The sequence below is a fragment of the Hyla sarda genome, chromosome 1 (assembly GCF_029499605.1).
Source record: "Hyla sarda isolate aHylSar1 chromosome 1, aHylSar1.hap1, whole genome shotgun sequence".
Taxonomy (NCBI): domain Eukaryota; kingdom Metazoa; phylum Chordata; class Amphibia; order Anura; family Hylidae; genus Hyla; species Hyla sarda.
This window is the reverse complement of record NC_079189.1, coordinates 327,575,160-327,598,051: the sequence shown is the minus strand read 5'-3', so window position 1 is coordinate 327,598,051 and position 22,892 is coordinate 327,575,160. Positions and strand designations below refer to the sequence as shown.

Here is a 22,892-nt window from a genome sequence, read left to right as displayed (position 1 = left end):
ACCAGAACTGCAAGCAATCTACCAGATTTGTTGCCAAATCTATAAACACGTGCAATGGAATGGTCCCTATAAAATGTATCGATCCTCTCTTGTGCCACATTAAAATCAGTCTGAGCCTGAACCCACTTAGTTTTATTACATTTTATCTGATCATTAAAAAAAAGCCTGTTGGAGATATGAGTTTATGCATTTATGGTAGCCTGAAGCCTTCTGTTTCTGAGAAGCAACATACATGTATCCAAGAAGAGAAATGGAGTCCCCACATGTTGTGCATTAGAATCAGCAAACTCAAACCTATGTAATAGCTATGTAATAGTTGACGAAACATCTCATTATCTGCTAGGTAAATGGGAAGCGCCAGACCATATTTGACTCTGGCAGGAAAACATCAGCAGTGTCCAGACTAAATGGAGCATGGTCTGACATTGGGACTCGGCAACCCAACTCTTCTGCATCCTGTGGAAATCAACATTTAATAAACGGGTCTGCTTTAATAGCAATATATCTGCTTCTACATTTTTCAGATCATGGATGATTCTATGCTGTTACACTGGTGACCTAAGAAAAAATCATCATAATGTATAACACATAAAAGGGCTGTAAAGAAAATGAAGCCAGGAGCTCATCATATAAGACACGAAGTACCGGGGGTTAGCAGAAAGAGGTGTCACATCAGCTTAGATAAGGAAATCAAAGATTCCATCCATGTGTTAGAGAAAACCAAAGTAACAGAACGTTCTAACAACATAATAATAGCTAATAAGAGGAAACAGATCATGGCAACGAGTGAACCTATGACAACTCCCTAACTCACTAAACACAAATAAGCAATATGAAGATAGAAAATAGAGAGAAAAAGAAAAACTGAGCAAGACAGGAGAATTGCCCCTTTAAAGAGAACTTTCCTAAGTAAGTTGAAAAGACCAAAAGCCCCTTACACGCAGACCGGCTCAGAGAGAGAGAAAAAAAAGCCAATGGAGGTATAGACACAAAGGATTGCTGGAAAGTGAAGGGCAAACTTAATTTGCTTTTTGGCCAGATGGGAGAAGGCTTGCACAAAAACCTTCCTGTTTTTTTATTTTTCATTTTTGTTTTTTTTTACTATATCAGCGTGAGTAATCATTGAAGAGCAATATTTTATGACCTTTGGTAAGATCAAATCACAATTACTGCTTGTATTATGGTGGACTTGTCTGCAAAATTGAGATATTTAGTAATGACTATAATAATAATAGTAACTATAATTGTAATTAGGGGCCCCAATCTGTGAGCTCATTTTACAAGGCTCTGCTAAGACTTGGGGCAATTCCACTGCACAGGTATCATGCAACTGTGCAGCCAAGACAGATTATGGTAAGCCAGCAAGGTGGAGGGTGCTAAGGTGTGATTTATTTTTATTTTTAAGACCGTCTGTAAGGCTTTAGGATTTTCAGAGATTGTTGCAGCTTGTTTTTTAGTGTGAGCTAAGTGCAGCTCCAGCGAGCTTCCAACTCCAATATTTAACAGGAGTGAGTAGCAAGGTCTCATTGTATCTGAACTAGGGAGGCTGCTATATTGGTATAAAAAAAGTACAGATATCAGGCAGAGAATCTTCGCCACTTCAATGGCAAGGACCCTCCAGGATGTGTTGAGGCCTGGTATCACAGCCTCCCCTTGATCGGAGACCAACTCCCGAGAAGAGGGGAGGATAGGACTAGCCTGATGCTGGGGATCAGTCACCGCTGGAGTCTGCCTTTCTTAACTCCCTTTAAATAGCTGCTGTGAGGAGGATATTGCATGTGTCCCTGCCGCGGTGTATGAATTGCTTCATCAAGTGAACAATATGCATAAGAGCAAGTGGTGAGGAGGGCAAAGAATGTTATGGCTGTTTTAGTTGTGGGGATGCTAAATGCAGGGGAGTCTGGCACAGAGCTCTTCTCCTTCACTTCTTACATCTGCGCGCCAGAACTGAAAGTGGGACAGATATATTATTGCAAATACGCCAGGATTCTGATGTAATTGTCAAAAAAAAAAAAAACTTGTGTCACATTTCTTTTGAGTTGTAGGCTCTTTTTACATACTTTCTCCTGTTTCCAATTAAAGATGGCCACTGTAAAAGGGACATGGCTTAATTAAAAGGGTGTGGCTTAAAGAAAACTGTCACCAAATCCCCCCGCACTAACCAGAGGTACTGGCTAGTAGTGTGGGGGACGCTGATCAATATGATGCCTACCATGCCCGGATCCGCCCACCATTCGCCTGATATCTTCATTTTTCAAGATATACAAATCATCTTATAACTGGCACGGGCGGGGTTACTGCCTTCATTTGGCACTGTGACGTCACCTCTGCTTGGCCCGCAGCACCACCCGACTTATGCATATTCATGCCCTCCCTCCGAATCTCCCTCTACTCCCCGGTCTGTATAGAACTCCACTGCGCCAAGGCCGCTTCCGGGTGCACACAGGAAGCTGGCACATGCGCAGTGGAGACAGAGCGGGGAGGAGAGTGAGATACGGAGGGAGGGCATGAGTATGCATAAGTCGGGCGGTGCTGTGGGCCAAGCGGAGGTGATGTCACAGTGCCAGATGAAGGCAGTAATCCCGTCTGTGCCAGTTAGAAGATGATTTGCCTATCTTGAAAAATGAATATATCAGGTGAACGGCTGGATGGATCCTGCCATGGTAGGCATCATATTGATCAGCGTCCCCGCGCTACCAGCCACTACCTCTGGTTAGTGCGGGGGGGGGGGGGGTGGATTTGGTGACAGTTTTCCTCTAATATGTGACTTGGTGTGCCAGAAATGTGATGAATTCTGGGTTATACAGTCTAAAAATAAGTCTGCACAGTCTAATAATCAAATACTGAGACAACAGTATACAATTTTGATAAATTTGGTGCATTCTTATATTATCTAGCCCAAGTCTACACCAAAGATGGGGCTTGTAAAAAATATTTGCGCAAAATCTGCTGATGCAAAAAGATATTAATTCCGACCATTGTGTTGTTTCCATGTGAAATTAGATAGATCTCTAACATATCTATCTAATTATCTTTAGTTTTATGTAGCTCTATCTATCTATTTCATCTATTTATCCATCTATCTATCTGTCTGTCCAATTATCCATCCATCTATCTACCTATCCCATATCTATCTCTTGGTCTATCTAAAACCACAGGATAGGCAGCACAACCGTAAAGGTATCCTCAAGAAAAGGGGTGCAGGCAGCAAGACACGCAGTCCCAGTAGCCGACCATGTACATAGATTCCAAACATATAGATTCCGCAGCACACCCAAAGATATCCGGTGCAAAATAGCAGAGCTTTATTGGCCCATGTTCACAGTCAGCGGACACTTAATTAATGTACTGTATCTTACACTTTGATGAATGATGATCGGGATACGCACACTATTGTATCATATTGCACTGAACTTGCACTTTATTCTATGTTATTTTATATGATGGATATATATGATATTGGCAATTTTTTAATGGATTTTTTGTATATTGGTTGTTCGTCTGATGAGATGTTACACCCTATATAATGTTACTCTTAAGCACTTGTATACCATTCTTGATAAAGACAGTGTGATACTGTCAAAACGTTGTGCTGTGGACATGGGCCAATAAAGCTCTGCTATTTTGCACTGGATATATTTGGGTGTGCTGCTGAATCTATATATTTGGTATCTATCAGTCTATCTGTCTATCCGACTGTCTGTCTAATATCTATCTATCTATCTATCTATCTATCTATCTATTTATCTACTATTTATTTATCTAATATTTATTTATTGAGTGTTCCTTGTTTGCACCAGATTTTCTTTTTATTTCAGTCGATAGCTCTGTTATTGCACCTTTCAGTAATACACAAGTGATGCTTGATCTGTGTGTAGACTGTGTCATGTTCGGAAACAGTGAAATAGGATAGGATATCTTTACATTTATACACATCCCTCAGCTCCTAGTGATATGGACACTTCTACTTAACTGTTTTGACAAGTAGAAGGTGAGCAAACGGAAAATGTTCTGCTCAGCTGTTCTGTGCAAGCACAATTTAGATAAACTCATTGGAAACACATGTACGTGCTGACAAGAGCCAAAAATGTGTTTGATGAACTTGATTTGATTTTTTTTTCCATTCTAAGAGAAGCTTTAGAAATAAAATGCACAATAAACCAGTTTGTATCTATACATCTGTTATCATTGTTGTTATCATGATACAGTTTTATTCATCATTTTGTATATTTATTTATATGCCATTTGATGAACAGGGGGTATGCAACTATAGGGTGCTTTTGCTTATTAGATTGTCCCAGGAAAAGATGCAAGACAGACATCCCGCTGTTCTCGAAGATTGTTATGGCATTACAACATACAGCAATTCTGATTGCCATATTGGAGTTGGGTTAGGAATTTTGGGGGTGGAGGGTTGACTTTCTCTGGATCTACACAGTTGGGATTTAGGTGAATTTGATGGACTCTTGTGTGGCACTTTGCTCCATTATAAATAGTTCATAAGTAATTTTTTGTTAAAAAAGAGAGATTTCTAAGAATTTTTTGCAAGGTCTTGGTGCATGTAACCAACATTTTCTTTTTCTTCCTAGCTAAGATCGAAGCACAATGCACAGAAAAACCTGGCAGACGGACTAGACTCTTTTGCACTCAATAAAGGCAGAAGGGATCTGCAGTGACCTACCCCTTGGTGCTGTATGTGAAGTGGCAGTCTATGTCCCCTGCTAGTAAAGTCCCCTGCTAGTCAGGAACTGTCCAGAGCAGGATAGGTTTGCTATGGTGATTTGCTCCTACTCTGGATAGTTCCTGACATGGACAGAGGTGTCAGCAGAGAGCACTGTGGTCATACAGAAAGGAAATAAAAAAAAACTGTGGAACATGCAGCAGCTGATAAGTACTGGAAGGATTAAGATTTTTAATATAAGTAATTTACAAACCTGTTTAAAAAAAATAAAGTTTTCCAGTGGAGTACCCCTTTAACCTGTTAAGGACCAAGGGCGTACCTGTACACCCTGAGTCCATCATGGCCCCACGTCATAGCGGGTTGGGAAACGTCCGGGACCCTTGGCTAATAGCACGCGGCACTGGTCGCGGTGCCACATGCTATAAACCCTTTAGACGCGGTGTTCAAAGTTGATCGCCACGTCTAATGTGAAACTAAACTACCCCCTCAGGGGGCTGTACGCGACCGCTGTGGGGAAATTGCAGTGTCCCGTACAGCTGTAGGATACGAGGAGGGTCCGAATCATTGATCAATGGTTTCCTATGAGAAACCATTGATTAATGTAAAAGATCAGTGTGTGCAGTGTTATAGCCCCCTATGGGGGCTATAACATTGCAAAAAAAGTGGAAAAAAAAGTTAATAAAGATCATTTAACCCCTTCCCTAATAAAAGTTTGAATCACCCCCTTTTCCCATTTAAAAAACAACAAAAAACTGTGTAAATAAAAATAAACATATGTGCTATCACCGCGGAAATGTCCAAATTATAGAAATATATTGTTAATTAAACTGCATGGTCAATGGTGTACGCACAAAGTCCAAAGTTGCAAATTTCAAAGTCCAAAATAGCGTATTTTTGATCACTTTTTATATCATTAAAAAAATGAATAAAAAGCGATCACAAAGTCCGATCAATGCAAAAATGGTACCGCTAAAAACTTCAGATCACGGCGCAAAAAATTAGCCCTCATTCCACCCGTACGCGAAAAAATTAAAAAGTTATAGGGGTCAGAAGATGACAATTTAAACGTATACATTTTCGTGCATGTAGTTATGATTTTTCCAGAAGTACGACAAAATCAAACCTATATAAGAAGGGTATCAATTTAATCGTACGGACCTACAGAATAAAGAGAAGGTGTCATTTTTACTGAAAAATGTACTGCGTGGGCTTTATGAGAGGCACTTGTAAGAGAGTTAGAAAACCTGAGAGATTGAAAGCAGGAGTTTGAGATCGCTGTGAGTGTCACTTTAATTACACTGTAGAGACTGTAACTCAGAAGGTCTACAGAGAATTTATTTGTAATATTTACTGTCCATTTTTGGCTTTTAATCTGTGAAATCCCCATAACTAGTATGGCCTCCATGTTGGAAAACGCAGTCCGGTGCACATCCTGTTCAATGTATGCAATCCTTGAACAGCAGTTTGAGGGTGCATATTGTTGTGCAGGATGTGTGCGAGTTGTTCATTTGGAAGCCCAGATCCTGGATCTAGTGGAGCAACTGGCAACACTGAGATGCATTGACAACTTGGAGAGGAGTCTCCTGCTCACTGAGAAAGTACTCTCTAGAGGTGGGGGAGGATAGTGGGACGGAGGTGCAGGACAGTCAGGCAGTTAGCTGGGTTACAGTAAGAAAACGGGGTAGAGGGAAAAGTGTCATGGAGGTTAGTCCTGAACTGGCACACCCCAACAAGTTTGCCCGGTTGGCAGATGAGGGGGATGCCTTTTCAGAGCTAGCAGTACTGCAGCAGGACTCTGCATCTGACTGCCAGAGGGGGTCTGCTCCAGTAAGGAGGGAGGGAGCAGTGCAGGGCAGGCCAGACAGGTACTGATAGTGGGGGATTCAATAATTAGGGGGACAGACAGGGCGATCTGTCACAAAGACCGGGATTGCTGAACAGTGTGTTGTCTTCCTGGCGCTCGAGTTTGGCACATCACAGATCAGGTTGACAGGTTGCTGGGTGGGGCTGGAGAGGACCCAGCAGTCATGGTACGTATTGGCACCATTGACAAAGTAAGAGGTAGGTGGAGTGTCCTTAAAAATGATTTCAAGGACTTAGGCCACAAGATTAAGGCCACGAGCCACACCAGACAGGCAGCAGGATATTAGGGAGCAACTGGCTCAGAAGCTGGTGTAGGAAGGCGGGGTTTGGGTTCATGGAGAACTGTGACAACTTCACTGTTGGTTACCGGCTCTACTGTAGGACAGGCTACCCCTCAATGGGAAGGGTGCAACTGTGCTTGGGGAGAAGATGGCTAGAAGAGTGGAGGAGTGTTAAAACTATGGACTGGGGGGAGGGAACCTACAATATAGAGGGAGAAGATAGTGTAGATAGAGAGGGGGAACTTATTAATGTACCTGGGAGTGGAGCTGAGCGAGAGGTTAGTATAGTTAATAGGGATAGGCTTCATAGAAGAAAAAAAACATGCACCATTGAATTGCATGTTGACTAATGCCAGAAGTCTGTCCAATAAAACTAACAACTGGAGTTGATAATGTCTGAGGAGGATTATGACATAGTGGGTATAACAGAGACTTGGTTGGACGATAGCTGTGACTGGGCGTCAACATACAGGGTAAGTCTATTCAGGAAGGATCGGACAAAACAGAAAGGGGGAGGAGTTTGTCTTTATGTAAAGTTGAGTCTGAAGGCCGCACTGTGGGAGGATATATGGGAGGGAAAAGATAATGTAGAGTCATTATGGGTAGAAATATATTGGGGGGGGGGGGAATTCTGATTCTGGGGTTTGCTACAAGCCACCAAACATTATGGAAGAGGCAGAGGATCAATTACTGAGGCAAATAAACAAGGCAGCAAATCAAAATGAGGTGATAATAATGGGGGACTTTAACTATCCTGATATAAACTGGAAGACTGAGACCTGTGAATCTCATAAAGGAAACAGGTTTCTGACTATAGCTAAAGACAATTATCTGTCCCAAATGGTGCTGGGCCCGAACAGAGGGGGCGCCCTACTAGACTTAATATTAACCAACAGACCTGACAGAGTAACTAATGTGCAAGTTGAAGGACACCTAGGTAATAGTGATCATAATATAATACATTATAACTTGTTCTTCAATAAGGGAATCTCGCGAGGGGCCACAAAATATAATGAACTTTAGGAAGGCAAAGTTTGACCAACTCAGAGAAGTCCTTAACAATATAAAATGGGATAATGTCCTCAAAAACAAGAATACTGACACTAAATGGGAGATTTTAAAAATATCTTAAACTCTCACTGTAAGATGTATATACCTTATGGGAATAAAAGGGTCAGAAATAAAAAAATCTATATGGATGAATAAAAACATTAAGGGGGCAATAAATGACAAAAATAAAGTATTTAAACTACTAAAAGAGGATGGCAGTGAAGAAGCATTAAAATGCTATAGAGAAAAATGTAAAATATGTAAAAGACAGATAAAAGCCGCAAAAATGGAGACAGAAAGACTCATTGCCAAAGAGAATAAAACTAACCCTAAATGTTCTTTAACTATTTAAATAGCAAGAAGGTCAAAAATGAAAGTGTAAGCCCTTTAAAAAATGATGAGGAAGAAATTATAAACGGGGATCAGGAAAAAGCAAATATATTAAACAAATTCTTCTCCACTGTATTCACCGAGGAAAATGAAATGCCAGGTGAAATACAGTGTGATAAGGTAAACTCGCCAGTACAGGTCGCCTGTCTAACCCAGGAAGAAGTACAGTGCCGCCTACAAAAAATCAAAATAGGCAAATCACCAGGTTCAGATGGCATTCACCCCCGTGTTCTAAAGGAATTAAGTACTGTAATAGACAGACCCCTATTTTTAATATTCAAGGACTCTATAGTGACAGGGACTGTTCCCCAGGACTGGCACATGGCAAATGTGGTGCCAATATTTACAAAGGGGACAAAAGGTGACCCCAGGAATTATTGACGTGTTAGTTTAACCTCTGTTGTATGTAAATTGTTGGAGGGCTTTCTAAGGGATGCTATTTTGGAGTATCTTGGTCTTGATAAAAATAAATGTATGACTCCATATCAGCATGGCTTTATGAGGGATCGGTCCTGTCAAACTTACCTGATCAGCTTTTATGAGGAGGTGAGCTCCAGACTGGAACAGGGGGAATCGATGGATGTCATATATCTGGATTTTTCCAAAACATTTGATACAGTGCCACATAAAGGTTGGTGCATAAAATGAGAAGGTTTGGGCTTGGGGGAGAATGTATGGAAGTGGGTAAGTAACTGGCTCAATGATAGGAAACAGAGGGTGGTTATTAATGGTACTTATTCTGATTGGGTGACTGTTACTAGTGGCGTACCACAGGGGTCAGTCTTGGGTCCTGTCCTATTTAATATATTCATTAATGACCTTGCAGAGGGGTTTAATAGTGAAGTAGAAATCTTTGCAGATGATACTAAATTCTGTAAAGCGATAAACACTGTAGAGGACAGTGCACTGTTACAAATGGATTTGCATAGGTTGGAGGTTTGGGCTGGGAAGTGGCAGATGAGGTTCAACACTGATAAATGTAAGGTAATGCACATGAGGAAGAAAAATCCGGGATGGTATTATGTATTAAATGGGAGAACACTTGGAATGACTGACGTTGAAAAGGACTTGGGAGTCTTAGTTAACAGTAAATTTAGCTGTAATGACCAGTGTCGGGCAGCTGCTGCCAAGGCAAATAAAATCATAGGGTGCATCAATATGGGCATAGATGCCCACGACATGGAAATAATGCTACCGCTGTACAAATCATTAGTCAGACCACGTACAGAATGCTGTGTACAGTACTGGACACCACTGCACAAGAAAGATATAGTGGAGCTGGAGAGGGTTCATAGACGGGCAGCCAGGGTAATACGGGGAATGAGAGGACTACAGTACCCAGAAAGATTATCAGAATTAGGGTTCTATAGTTTAGAAAAAAGAAGGCTTAGGGGAGACCTAATAACTATGTATAAATATATCAGGGGGACATACAGAGATCTTTCCCATGATCTATTTATACCCAGGACTGTATCTATAACAAGGGGGCATCCCCTATGTCTAGAGGAAAGAAGGTTTCTACACCAGCACAGAGGGGGTTCTTTACTGTAAGAGCAGTGAGACTGAGGAATTCTCTGCCTGAGGAGGTGGTCATGGGGAACTCTGTAAAATAATTCAAAAGGGGTCTGGATGCATTCTTGGAGAATAACAACATTGATGGTTATAGATACTAGATTTTTAGGGACAGAACGTTGATCCAGGGATCTATTCTGACTGCCCTATTTGGAGTCAAGAAGGAATTTTTACCTCTAGTATGAGGGTTTTTTGCCTTCCTCTGGATCAACTCAGTAGGGACTCATTAGGGATATAGGTTGAACTTGATGGACTTCAATTTTGTCATACAATGATTTTTTTTCCCTTTTTGTCATAGATTTTTGGGTAAAATGACTGATGTCATTACAAAGTAGAATTGGTGGTGCAAAAAATAAGCTATCATATGGATTTTTAGGTACAAAATCGAAAGAGTTATGATTTTTTAAAGGTAAGGAGGAAAAAATGAAAGTGCAAAAACCCCCTGGTCCTTAAGGGGTTACGGCTGGGTTCACACAACCTAAAATTCAGATCATGTTTTATTTTGTCTACAGATTTGTCATGAGATATCCATATATAAAATAACTAAACCAGAATAAGAACAAGCTAGCAACTATAAAGTGATGCACACCAAGAAATGTAAAACATGAATATAAAAAATATATATTTTATTCACAAATCCAGCAGGTGAAGCCCATTTCTCTTATACATTACATATAAAATAACTACACATGCTGAATATTTTACGTTGTGTGAACTCAGCCTAAGGCTTAGTTAAAGGGGTACTCCGGTGAAAACCTTTTTTCTTTTAAATCAACTGGTGGCAGAAAGTTCAACATGTTTGTAAATTACTTCTATTAAAAAATCTTAATCCTTCCTGTACTTAGTAGCTGCTGAATACTACAGAGGAAATTCTTTTCTTTTTGGAATGCTCTCTGATGACATCACGAGCACAGTTCTCTCTGCTGACGTTATTATAATATCACTTTATTTATTGTTGTCCTTAGGCAGCAGTGCTAACCACTGAGCCACCACACTGCCCTTAGCATATATCTGCTATGCATGGTTGCTAAAATGGACAGAAATGTCAGCAGAGAGAACTGTGCTTGTGATGCCATCAGTGTTCCAAAAAGAAAGGAATTTCCTCTGTAGCATTCAGCAGCTAATAAGTACTTGAAGGATTAAGATTTTTTAATAGAAGTAATTTACAAATATGTTGAACTTTCTGCCACCAGTTGATTTAAAAGAAAAAAGGTTTTCACCAGAGTACACCTTTAACATTTGCATCAGAGCTCCGTTCGGTAGGCTCCATTGCAGAATCCAATTTAAATAATCTGCAAGCAGTATTTTTCTTTGTCTAGTCAGATCCTGATAAACACCAATGAAGAAAAACCCTACAACTAAGTAGGTTACTGTGCAATAGAACTAGCACCACCGAACCAAAGAAGATAGGTGCACAGGACCATAATAAAGTATAAAAAATATAAATTTTATTGAATTACACTTGAAAAAGCAACATAAAATATATATACCGTATTTATCGGCGTATAACACGCACTTTTTAGGCTAAAATTTTTAGCCTAAAGTCTGTGTGCGTGTTATACGCCAATACACCCCCAGGAAAGGCAGGGGAGAGAGGCCGTCGCTGCCCGCTTCTCTCCCCCTGCCTTTCCTGGGGTCTAGAGCGCTGCTGTCGGCCCTTTTCACCCCCTGGTTATCGGCACCGCTGCCCGTTCTGTCCCCCTGACTATCGGTGCCGGCGCCGATAGCCAGGGAGAGAGAAGCGGCGCCGACAGCCAGGGGAGAGAAGGGGCAGCGGCACCCATTGCCGGCGCCGCTGCCCCGTTGCCTCCCCCCATCCCCGGTGGCATAATTACCTGAGTCGGGTCCGCGCTGCTCCAGGCCTCCGTCGAGCGTTCCCGGCGTCATTGCTATGCGCTGAACGTGCATAGCAACGACGCTGGGGACGCACGACGGAGGCCTGGAGCAGCGCGGACCCGACTCAGGTAATTATGCCACCGGGGACGGGGGGAGGCAACGGGGCAGCGGCGCCAGCAATGGGTGCCGCTGCCCCTTCTCTCCCCCTGGCTGTCGGCGCCGCTTCTCTCCCCCTGGCTATCAGCGCCAGCACGATAGTCAGGGGGAGAGAACGGGCAGCGGCGCCGATAACCAGGGGGTGAAAAGGGCCGACAGCAGCGCTCTAGACCCCAGGAAAGGCAGGGGGAGAGAAGCGGGCAGCGACGGCCTCTCTCTCCCTGCCTTTCCTGGGGGTATATCGGGGTATACACGCGCACACACGCACCCTCATTTTATCATGGATATTTGGGTAAAAAACTTTATTTACCCAAATATCCTTGGTAAAATGAGGGTGCGTGTTATAGGCCGGTGCGTGGTATACCCCGATAAATACGGTATATATGTTTTTTATGTTGCTTTTTCAAGTGTAATTCAATAAAATTTATATATTTTATACTTTATTATGGTCCTGTGCATCTATCTTCTTTGATTGGGTGGTGTCAGATCCTGATAAGTAAACAGACACCAGACAAAAACCCATGGGCCCCACTAAAGTCAGTAGTAAAGTCATTGGTGTCAGTTGTGCAACAGATTGTCCTGCATTTTTCATCCTTGAATGGAATCTGTGACGGAGGCCCTAAATGGAGCCTCAATGTGAACAAGGCCTAAAGCTTTGCCACATTTATATTGTTAAGTACTATAATTCACTACATATTGTGAAACCAATAACTTTTTTTTCTGTTGATGGAACAGTTGTAAGGGCATTTTTATCCAGGGTCAGCTGAAGCTTTTTTGAAATTGCGTTTAGAAGACAGGGATTTTTTCATTGAGCTGACCTGCAAGCATTAAAGGGGTATTCCAGGAAAAAACTTTTTTATATAAGGGGTATTCCAGGAAAAAAATCAACTGGCTACAGAAAGTTAAACAGATTTGTAAATTACTTCTATTAAAAAATCTTAATCCTTTCAGTACTTATGAGCTTCTGAAGTTAAGGTTGTTCTTTTCTGTCTAAGTGCTCTCTGATGACACGTGTCTCGGGAACCGCCCAGTTTAGAAGCCAATCGCCATAGCAAACCTCTTCTAAACTGGGCGTTCCCGAGACACGTGTCATCAGAGAGCACTTAGACAGAAAAGAACAACCTTAACTTCAGAAGCTCATAAGTCCTGAAAGGATTAACATTTTTTAATAGAAGTAATTTACAAATCTGTTTAACTTTCTGCAGCCAGTTGATCTATATAAAAAAGTTTTTTCCTGGATAACCCCTTTAACTGTGTTAAATTCGGCAACCGATGCAGCCACTCCCCCTCCGCTTCAAGTTCCTCCCACTCCCAGCGTGGTGGAAATGATCCAAATGTCACATAATTTTTGAGCAAGCATTTTCCTTGCACAAAAATGATGGGACTTTTGGATAATTTTTGCCACAACTGCAATAATAAATTTCCCCCTAGCATGAGGTTCCGGGTAAAACATTGCAGCTTTATTGAAGATATATAAAATTTTGACAGACATGAATGTGCAGGCAAGTTTGAACATCCAAGGCATTTTAGCCATCTTACTGGCCTTAGGTTAGTCATGATCCATGAATAAGGCCAGTAAGGTGGCTGAAACGCGTTGGCTGTTTCAACTTGCCTGCACCTTCATGTCTGTCAAGATTTTATATATCTTCAATAAAGCTGCAATGTTTTACCCGGAACCTCATGCTAGATTATCCTGTTTCTTATATCCATTCCTATGACGGACTGACTCACCGTGTTCCGTGCATGAGTATGGGTATTGTGGCTTGAAAGCTGGTCATTTCCTCCACCTTCCAGTGGATTGTTTGCAAGTAAATTAAAACATGTCCTTTTTTTTGTTCTGTTAAAACTGTCATCTAACTTTTTTTTATTTATTTAATAGGATACTTAAGCTCTAGGAGATACTATCCCTAGTACTAGTACTGTGGCAGGATATATGGGGGACTTGGGAATTTCATTAGGCACAAAATCATACCAGTCTTCCACCACATACCAACACACTCAGGAGGAAACCTGCCCATGTTTTGAAAGGATGGGGGCTACATGTGACGGCAATCAGTCATATACTTACACCAGCTCCAATCAGCTCCTATCTAATGGGGACGTTCACCTCCAAACCCTATTGTTCTGGAAGTTTTAAGCTGTCGCCAGAGCAGTCTTGCTGCGACTTACTCCTTCCCTTCCCATAATGGAAACATGAATGTTTGAACTGCTGAAGTGTACAAAGAAGGGTTCTGGTTGGCTAGATAGAGGGAGTATACTGAATACCACTAAAGAAATCCAGTGGAATATGGAGACTTATTTTCCAGGCAAATATCTATGAAAAAAAGTATGCAAATAAGCTCTTCTTCAGAAGATTGAAAACTATCTCATACTAACTAAACCAGAGTCTCCTCCAATAGGAAGAGTCACAAAAATAATTATTCAACTATTATTTCTCTCTATTTAGCCTGTGAAGGCCGTTTACAATCATTTACAAAATAATAAAGAATAAATAATATAGTATAATAAATAATATAATAATGCACCAAGAAGGAGCTGTCAGTCAAATGAAACTATTTATATGTGAATGCAATGATGATATATGTAAGTGATTACAATATTTGAGTTAAAGGATATGTACATTGGGGAAAACTGAACAATTGAAAGGAAGCTGTAGTGTCCTGTTGGGCTGTTAACTGGGCAAAATGTCTTCAAGCATGTCATAGAGACTTGTCTAGCAGTCAACAATCTTTCATCACAAGGTATACTACCCAAAAGTAGCCTCTGAGAGCATTTTTTATGGGACAGACGGAGGAGTACTTCTACGCCCTCTTGTGACAAGATCTAGTATCTAATCAGACCACATCTGTTTTTATTTACAGACATAACTGCATGTTAAGTTTAGCAGCAATTCTAATTTTGTTTTGTCAATGAGTTTAAATTTGCGGCTGTGAAGGGGGGGGGGTGTATTCATATGGCTGACACCATGTACTTATTCATCTAGCCCATAGATGTGTTACACAGTAATAATCTATGGGTTATACCATTCTAGTTATATGAGAAGATTTTTAAATGCACACACAACTGTTTACTGTACATACAGTCAGGATCCGGGCTGGTAGCTGGTAGCGGAGGCTGGTAGTGGATCCGCTGTGCCAGAGAGGTGATGACGTGGGCCGTACCAGGGGAACGGAGTCTAAGGGGTTACTGGTTTTCACCAGAGCCTGCCGCAAAGCGGGATGGACTTGCTGCGGCAGGTAACCCCCATGTCGTTCCACCCAGTAACGACTCAACCTCTCTGGCTGCTGAGATAAGGCAAGGTACAAGAGGATCAGGCAAAGGCGAAGTCAGACGGAGCAAATGGTCAGGGCAGGCAGCAACGGTTCACAGGCTGTAGTCGGTAGCAAAGGGTCAGCAACAGGCAAGGAATACACAGGAATGCTTTCACAATGGCACAAAAGGCAACAAAGATCCGGCAGGAGACTGTGAGAGGGGAAGGTATTTATAGGTAGTGCACAGGGGCAGGCCATAATTAAGTCCAAACAGCACTGCCTCTCACAAAGCTTAACCCTTAATAACCACTTTTGGGCCAGGCACCAAATCTAAGAGCGCTGCCTGGGGACACATGCTGTAAGCGCTCCGAGGCCAGCAGGGGGCCCGGAGCGCTCAGCGTAACACATACAATACATAAAACATCACGCACAACAGATCAGATGAAAGATGGAGGATAACAAGAGGAATTACAACCATTGAGAGACAGCACATTAAACTAGAGAATCCAGTTTACACTAAGCTCCATAAACATTAACAGTTAGCACAGTGCCATCTGCTGTCAGCTCAATATACTTCCTCCAGCATTTAATAAGACTTGGAGCTGTTGCTCCTATTTCAGTACAGTGCTGTAAAATACTTTACAGCTCTGCATGGGTTCCCCAGTGATATCGAATGTTCACCCTAGCACACATGAACTGCCGGTATGAAGTTAATATGCAAACCAGTATAATTTTATAAGAAGGGTTTAAATTGTATATGTTATTTTGCAGGATTATATATATTTTTTTATAAATGGACATTTTGCATATCAGAAACTACTCAGTGCCACCTTTGTCTATTCTGACAAGACGCCATATCAGCGCCTATGAATGAAAGGCATAGTAAGCAATGACACTACACATGCTTCACAGGTTTAATAGTCCTATTTAGTTGGAAAAAAAACAGTGTCAGAAACATTTTGCAGGGACTTTATAGCATATTACCCATATAACCAAACAGATAATAAATGGCAGAATATATAAACTCTCACTAAACATACAGTTTTCTTATCTTTATTCTATCTCTTATATTGGAGGAAGAAAGAGTGTTGGGTCCATTCCAACCTTTCTACCATCCCTTAAAAGAAAACTTTAGGATCGACTTAAATCCACGCAGTCCGCTCCCTCATGCACCAAGCCCCGCTTGCATGAATAAAGAACCCCCTGCTTCAAGATATCATGGTCAGTGTTACGTCTTTTCCTTTCTTTAGTTCTGATTGTCGGAATTCTATTATATTTTTGTTAATCTTGTACATAATCTGTTGTGATTACATTAAATTACAGTTGTGTTCTTTTAAACAGGAACCATACTTGAGAATAAGTAAACCTTACAGGTTGTAAACAGGACACTCCTTAGTTACATATCGATAAGGAAAATTTCACGTCTGTGATGTTATTAGAACCGTGGTAAGTCTGAGATTTGTGGCTATAATAAGGATGTAAAAATGTGTCCTTATTACACTAAAGTGCAGCTAGTCAAAATATATTGCTTAAATGTTAAAAGTGACAATGCTGTTTTTTATAAAAAAAAAAAGAAGAAAATGAAATTAACTTGTGAGTCTGTTTTTTTTTTAACAATTGTGCTTCCTTGAAACTAGTCATTACCCTTTCCACATTTTCCTTCCCAGGATTGTATAGTGGAGTCAGCATTCGGCATTACATCACCAGAAATGTCTACTCCAAAGACTCCAAAGCATTGCAAAATGTTTTGAGATCACTTAGGAAAACATTAAAAGCTTCACATTTTCAGGATCATTCAAAATATGATCCATGACAGATCGGTGGTAATTTGCTATAACAATATAATGCAGAGAGCAAGAGTAGGAAGATTTAATGCCAAATGTTTATCCGTTTCATAAATAATCCAGCGGCTGTTAAGAGTAATCCATAAAGACAACATCTATTGTTGGGATACTTATAAATAGAAGCGTTGGCAGATTTACACGCTTTTGTAAAGGTAGACTGGATTAAGAATCCCTTACCCTATTTGACACTTAAAACATACAGTAAAGACCTTATATCCCTTTGGTGTTGTATGTGACATGTCAGAAAAACCTATTAAATTATGTTCTTAACCTAATAAAATTGTAGATTTTTCCTAAAAGGCTTATTATAAAGTATACATACAGACAGGGACATAAGTAAGCAGTGGTTTCACACCCCCTTGGGTTTGCATCAGCTACATGGGTTAACATTACTTTTAACGGTAAGCTTGTCCAAACGCACTTATTTAAAAGGAGCATTCATTCTCTATCTGTCAGGCAGCTTTACGCCTGCACTTTAGATATGTAGGTTGGATGACGTCACTCATTCTGTGGGTGCCCAAAGCAAAGGAAGACACACTCCTGCCCACCAGTGGCTTCAGGCATAAGGGTGCCTGCGGCGTAGAAGATGAAGAGGTTAATGACTGTGGGAGAGCCAGGAGAAGGTATGTTTTTTTTATTTTTTTGTCGTTAAATCTTAACAAAAGGGCCTATCAAAAGGGGAAAACCACCTACTTGGGGGGGGGGAGGTATCAAAAGGGGAAACAACATGTTGGAGGCTTATCTACAGGGGACAACTACCCACTGGGGGCCTATAAAAAGGGGAAGCAACCTACTGGTGGGGGGGGGGGGCTATCTAGAGAGAAAAACGACTTACTGGGGCCGTCTACTGGGGAAACTATCTAATGGGGGCTTCTCTACAGTGGGAAACTACCTACATGAATTTTCTAGGCTTCTCTACAGGGGAAAACTACCTACATTTTACTGGTCCTCTTATATATGGTTATATATTAAAAACTGTTCATTTTAGACAGCCTATACAGTATTTGGATGCAATAGTTTGCTTTTATTTATACATGCTGTAAATGTTCCCCTCTCTCCTTGTGTGTGTGATCAGAGTTCCCCTTTGTGTCTGGAATGGCCCACCACTTGTATGGCAGATGCAAAATGAAGGCTGATTAGGTCAAAGTCCACAAACAAATAGTATTCAATTACAATCCAAGTTTGTAGTAGCATAGGGTTGTTTCTGATAATATATATTTACAAGTTTTGGTCCTCCTGGCCTTTATTAACATAAACTAGAGAATGTTATAGTCACAAAAGTAGATACTTATGTCATGTGGTCCCAGTAACCATATGCCTTAGGTATGTCTTGCCTGACAGACAAGACATACCTAAGGCATATGGTTACTGAGACACATAATAGTAGTATCTTAGTATCTTCCATTCTCCAGTTTATGTTGATAAAGGTTAAGACAAACCAAAAGTTCATCTATTGGCATATCATCAGAAACAATCCTATACCAAATGAATAAATGTATGTACAGATCAGCAAAGCCCTATGGATAATGGGAATTATATACTTGATAAATAAACAGACTTTAAATACAACCTTGGCGTGCCATTAAACAACCTACCCTTTGATATCTGCGAATGTGTGGAGCTGTTAGCTCAGACAGCAGTGAAAGAGTCTGTATGCTGAGGTGTCTAAAGGTATGTGCACAGGGCAAATACTGTGAGTGACTGTAGAGCGCACTTCCAGCTGCGGCCGGGTAGCTCTGTGCATCTGCTCGTAGAGGCGCATTTCCTGTGAAATATGCTGTGGATACATCCCCTTTGACCTTGCCCTTAGAGTAAAGATTAAATTCAACAGTCAGAGTGTTCAACCCCCCCCCCCCCCCCCCCCCAATTGCTAGAAAGAGCCAGGAGAAATGCACAGCTGAGTTATTCACCTTTCAGGTCACTGTTCTTTGCATTTTATATTATTTACTCCATATTATTAACATTATTGAGAGTTTCCATACATGAAAGACTGTTACAGACCTGATACCAATGTTATTGCGTGTCCATATGATTTCCGACTGAGGATATGAATCAACTGTACACATGAAAGTGGCGACATCTTCCACTAAAGCATCAAGTGTTTCAAGGGGAGTAGTGATGAAAGGAGCTGAATAGAGAAAAAAATAACAATTAATCTCATATATATGAATACAATAGATATCCTAGAATACAAAAAGCCAAGCTGCCATGAGTCATGATGTAGATTTTTAAAATACATTTACTGTCCCACTGTTTTTAGCAACACACAAAAAAGCACATAATGTGGCTACATTTAAGCATCTGTATTACAGCCATATAAATCATCCATCAGTAGTTCTAGAAACAAACTTAAACACTATAGAATTATATGGTAATTTATCTTTATGTGCAGCTGCATGAGATCTGCCAATATGGACATTAAATTGGTTATTTCACAATTAAAATGTATCCCCTTTCCATAGATAACTAGCTGATTGGTGCAGGTCACCAATCAAGAGAAAAGTGAAAATTGTGCCCAGAATAAATAGAAAGCTCAGTCATTCTCTAAGCTAAATTCACAGTGGGTTAAATAAGTATTGAAGAAGCCACTATTTCTCTCACTAAATGTATTTCCAAAGGTGCTATTGACATGAAATTTTAACCAGCTGTAAGTAACCCAAGTAATCCACACACAAGGAGACCAAAACATATAAGCTCAAAAATTAAGTTATGTATAATAATGTGAAATAACATAGGAAAAAAGTTATTGAACACATAAAGAAAGGGAGGCGCAAAAAGGCATGAAAAGCCAAGACAACAGCTAAAAATCTATCAGCAATTAAAAAGAAATCCAACCACTTGTCAGTGTAAATTAATGTCAGTTGGTTTGGTCTCAACTGATGTCCTACAAAAAAGTCTCATTGCCAAGGTGTCACACAAGACACATCTCATGATGGGTAAAAGCAAAGAGCTGTCTCAAGACATTCACAACCTAATTGTTGTAAAGCATAATAATGGTGTTGGTTACAGGTGCATTTCTAAGCAAAACAGTAAGTAACTGTATGCACGCTCACCACACATGGCTCCATTACTGAATAAAAAGCATGTTAAAGGGGTTATCCAGGAAAAAACTTTTTTTTAACCCCTTAAGGACCAGGCCATTTTATACCTTAAGGACCGGAGCGTTTTTTGCAATTCTGACCACTGTCACTTTAAACATTAATAACTCTGGAATGCTTTTAGTTATCATTCTGATTCCGAGATTGTTTTTTCGTGACATATTCTACTTTAACTTAGTAGTAAAATTTTATGGTAACTTGCATCCTTTCTTGGTGAAAAATCCCCAAATTTGATGAAAAAAATGAAAATTTTGCATTTTTCTAACTTTGAAGATCTCTGCTTGTAAGGAAAATGGATATTCAAAATATATATTTTTTGGGTTCACATATACAATATGTCTACTTTATGTTTGCATCATAAAATTTATGAGTTTTTACTTTTGGAACACACCATAGGGCTTCAAAGTTCAGCAGCAATTTTGAAATTTTTCACAAAATTTTCAAACTCACTATTTTTCAGGGACCAGTTCAGTTTTGAAGTGGATTTGAAGGGTCTTCATATTAGAAATACCCCATAAAAGACTCCATTATAAAAACTACACCCCCTAAAGTATTCAAAAAAACATTCAGTAAGTGTATTAACCCTTTAGGTGTTTCACAGGAATAGCAGCAAAGTGAAGGAGAAAATTCAAAATCTTCATTTTTTACACTCGCATGTTCTTGTAGACCCAATTTTTGAATTTTTGCAAGGGATAAAAAGGAGAAAATTTTTACTTGTATTTGAAACCCAATTTCTCTCGAGTAAGCACATACCTCATATGTCTATGTTAATTGTTCGGTGGGCGCAGTAGAGGGCTCAGAAGGGAAGGAGCGACAAATGGTTTTTGGGGGGCATGCCGCATTTAGGAAGCCCCTATGGTGCCAGGACAGCAAAAAAAACACATGGCATACCATTTTGGAAACTAGACCCCTCAGGGAACGTAACAAGGGGTAAAGTGAACCTTAATATCCTACAGGTGATTCACGACTTTTGCATATGTAAAAAAAATATATATTTTTTTTTACCTAAAATGCTTGGTTTCCCAAAAATTTTACATTTTTAAAAAGGGTAATAGCAGAAAATACCCCCCAAAATTTGAAGCACAATTTCTCCCGATACAGAAAACACCTCGCATGGGGGTGAAAAGTGCTCTGCCGGTGCACTACAGGTCTCTGAAGAGAAGGAGTCACATTTGGCTTTTTGAAAGCAAATTTTGCTCTGGGGGCATGCTGCATTTAGGAAGCCCCTATGGTGCCAGAACAGCAAAAAAAAAACACATGGCATACCATTTGGGAAACTAGACCCCTCGGGGAACGTAACAAGGGGTAACGTGAACCTTAATGCCCTACAGGTGTTTCACGACTTTTGCATATGTAAAAAAAAAAATTTTTTATTACCTAAAATGCTTGTTTTCCCAAAATGTTTACATTTTTAAAAAGGGTAATAGCGGAAAATACCCCCCAAAATTTGAAGCCCAATTTCTCCCGATTCAGAAAACACCCCATATGGGGGTGAAAAGTGCTCTGCTGGCGCACTACAGGTCTCAGAAAAGAAGGAGTAACATTTGGCTTTTTGAAAGCAAATTTTTCTCTGGGGGCATGCCGCATTTAGGAAGCCCCTATGGTGCCAGAACAGCAAAAAAAAAACACATGGCATACCATTTTGGAAACTAGACCCCTCAGGGAACGTAACAAGGGGTAATGTGAACCTTAATACCCTACAGGTGTTTCACGACTTTTGCATATGTAAAAAAATATATATTTTTTTTACCTAAAATGCTTGGTTTCCCAAAATGTTTACAATTTTAAAAAGGGTAATAGCAGAAAATACCCCCCAAAATTTGAAGCCCAATTTCTCCCGATTCAGAAAACACCCCATATGGGTGTGAAAAGTGCTCTGCTGGCGCACTACAGGTCTCAGAAGAGAAGGAGTCACATTTGGCTTTTTGAAAGCGAATTTTGCTCTGGGGGCATGCCGCATTTAGGAAGCCCCTATGGTGCCAGGACAGCAAAAAAAAAACACATGGCATACCATTTTGGAAACTAGACCCCTCGGGGAACGTAACAAGGGGTAATTTGAACCTTAATACCCTACAGGTGTTTCACGACTTTTGCATATGTAAAAAAATATATATTTTTTTTACCTAAAATGCTTGTTTTCCCAAAAATTTTAAATTTTTTAAAAGGATAATAGCAGAAAATACCCCCCAAAATTTGAAGCCCAAATTCTCCCTAGTACGGCGATACCCCATATGTGGCCCTAAACTGTTGCCTTGAAATACGACAGGGCTCCAAAGTGAGAGCGCCATGCGCATTTGAGGCCTAAATTAGGGACTTGCATAGGGGTGGACATAGGGGTATTCTACGCCAGTGATTCCCAAACAGGGTGCCTCCAGCTGTTGTAAAACTCCCAGCATGCCTGGACAGTCAACGGCTATCTGGCAATACTGGGAGTAGTTGTTTTGCAACAGCTGGAGGCTCCGTTTTGGAAACAGTGGCGTACCAGACGTTTTTCATTTTTATTGGGGAGGGGGGTTGTATAGGGGTATGTGTATATGGAGTGTTTTTTACTTTTTATTTTATTTTGTGTTAGTGTAGTGTAGTGTTTTTAGGGTACAGTCGCACGGGCGGGGGTTCACAGTAGTTTCTCGCTGGCAGTTTGAGCTACGGCAGAAAATTTGACGCAGCTCAAACTTGCAGCCGGATACTTACTGTAATCCTCCGCCCATGTGAGTGTACCCTGTACATTCACATTGGGGGGGGGGGGGGGGGGACATCCAGCTGTTGCAAAACTACAACTCCCAGCATGTACGGTCTATCAGTGCATGCTGGGAGTTGTAGTTTTGCAACCGCTGGAGGCTCCGTTTTGGAAACAGTGGCGTACCAGACGT

The 22,892-nt window shown here is 40.6% G+C and overlaps 1 protein-coding gene across 1 annotated transcript in view; it reads right to left on the bottom strand.

The window, feature by feature from the left end:
• MUSK (muscle associated receptor tyrosine kinase) overlaps window positions 1–22,892 on the bottom strand; it is a 198,601-nt gene that overhangs the window by 120,252 nt on the left and 55,457 nt on the right. Inside the window, exon 4 of the mRNA XM_056563621.1 lies at window positions 18,926–19,052. Within this exon, the coding sequence (XP_056419596.1) occupies window positions 18,926–19,052 (127 nt within the window). The remainder of the gene's footprint in view (window positions 1–18,925; window positions 19,053–22,892) is intronic.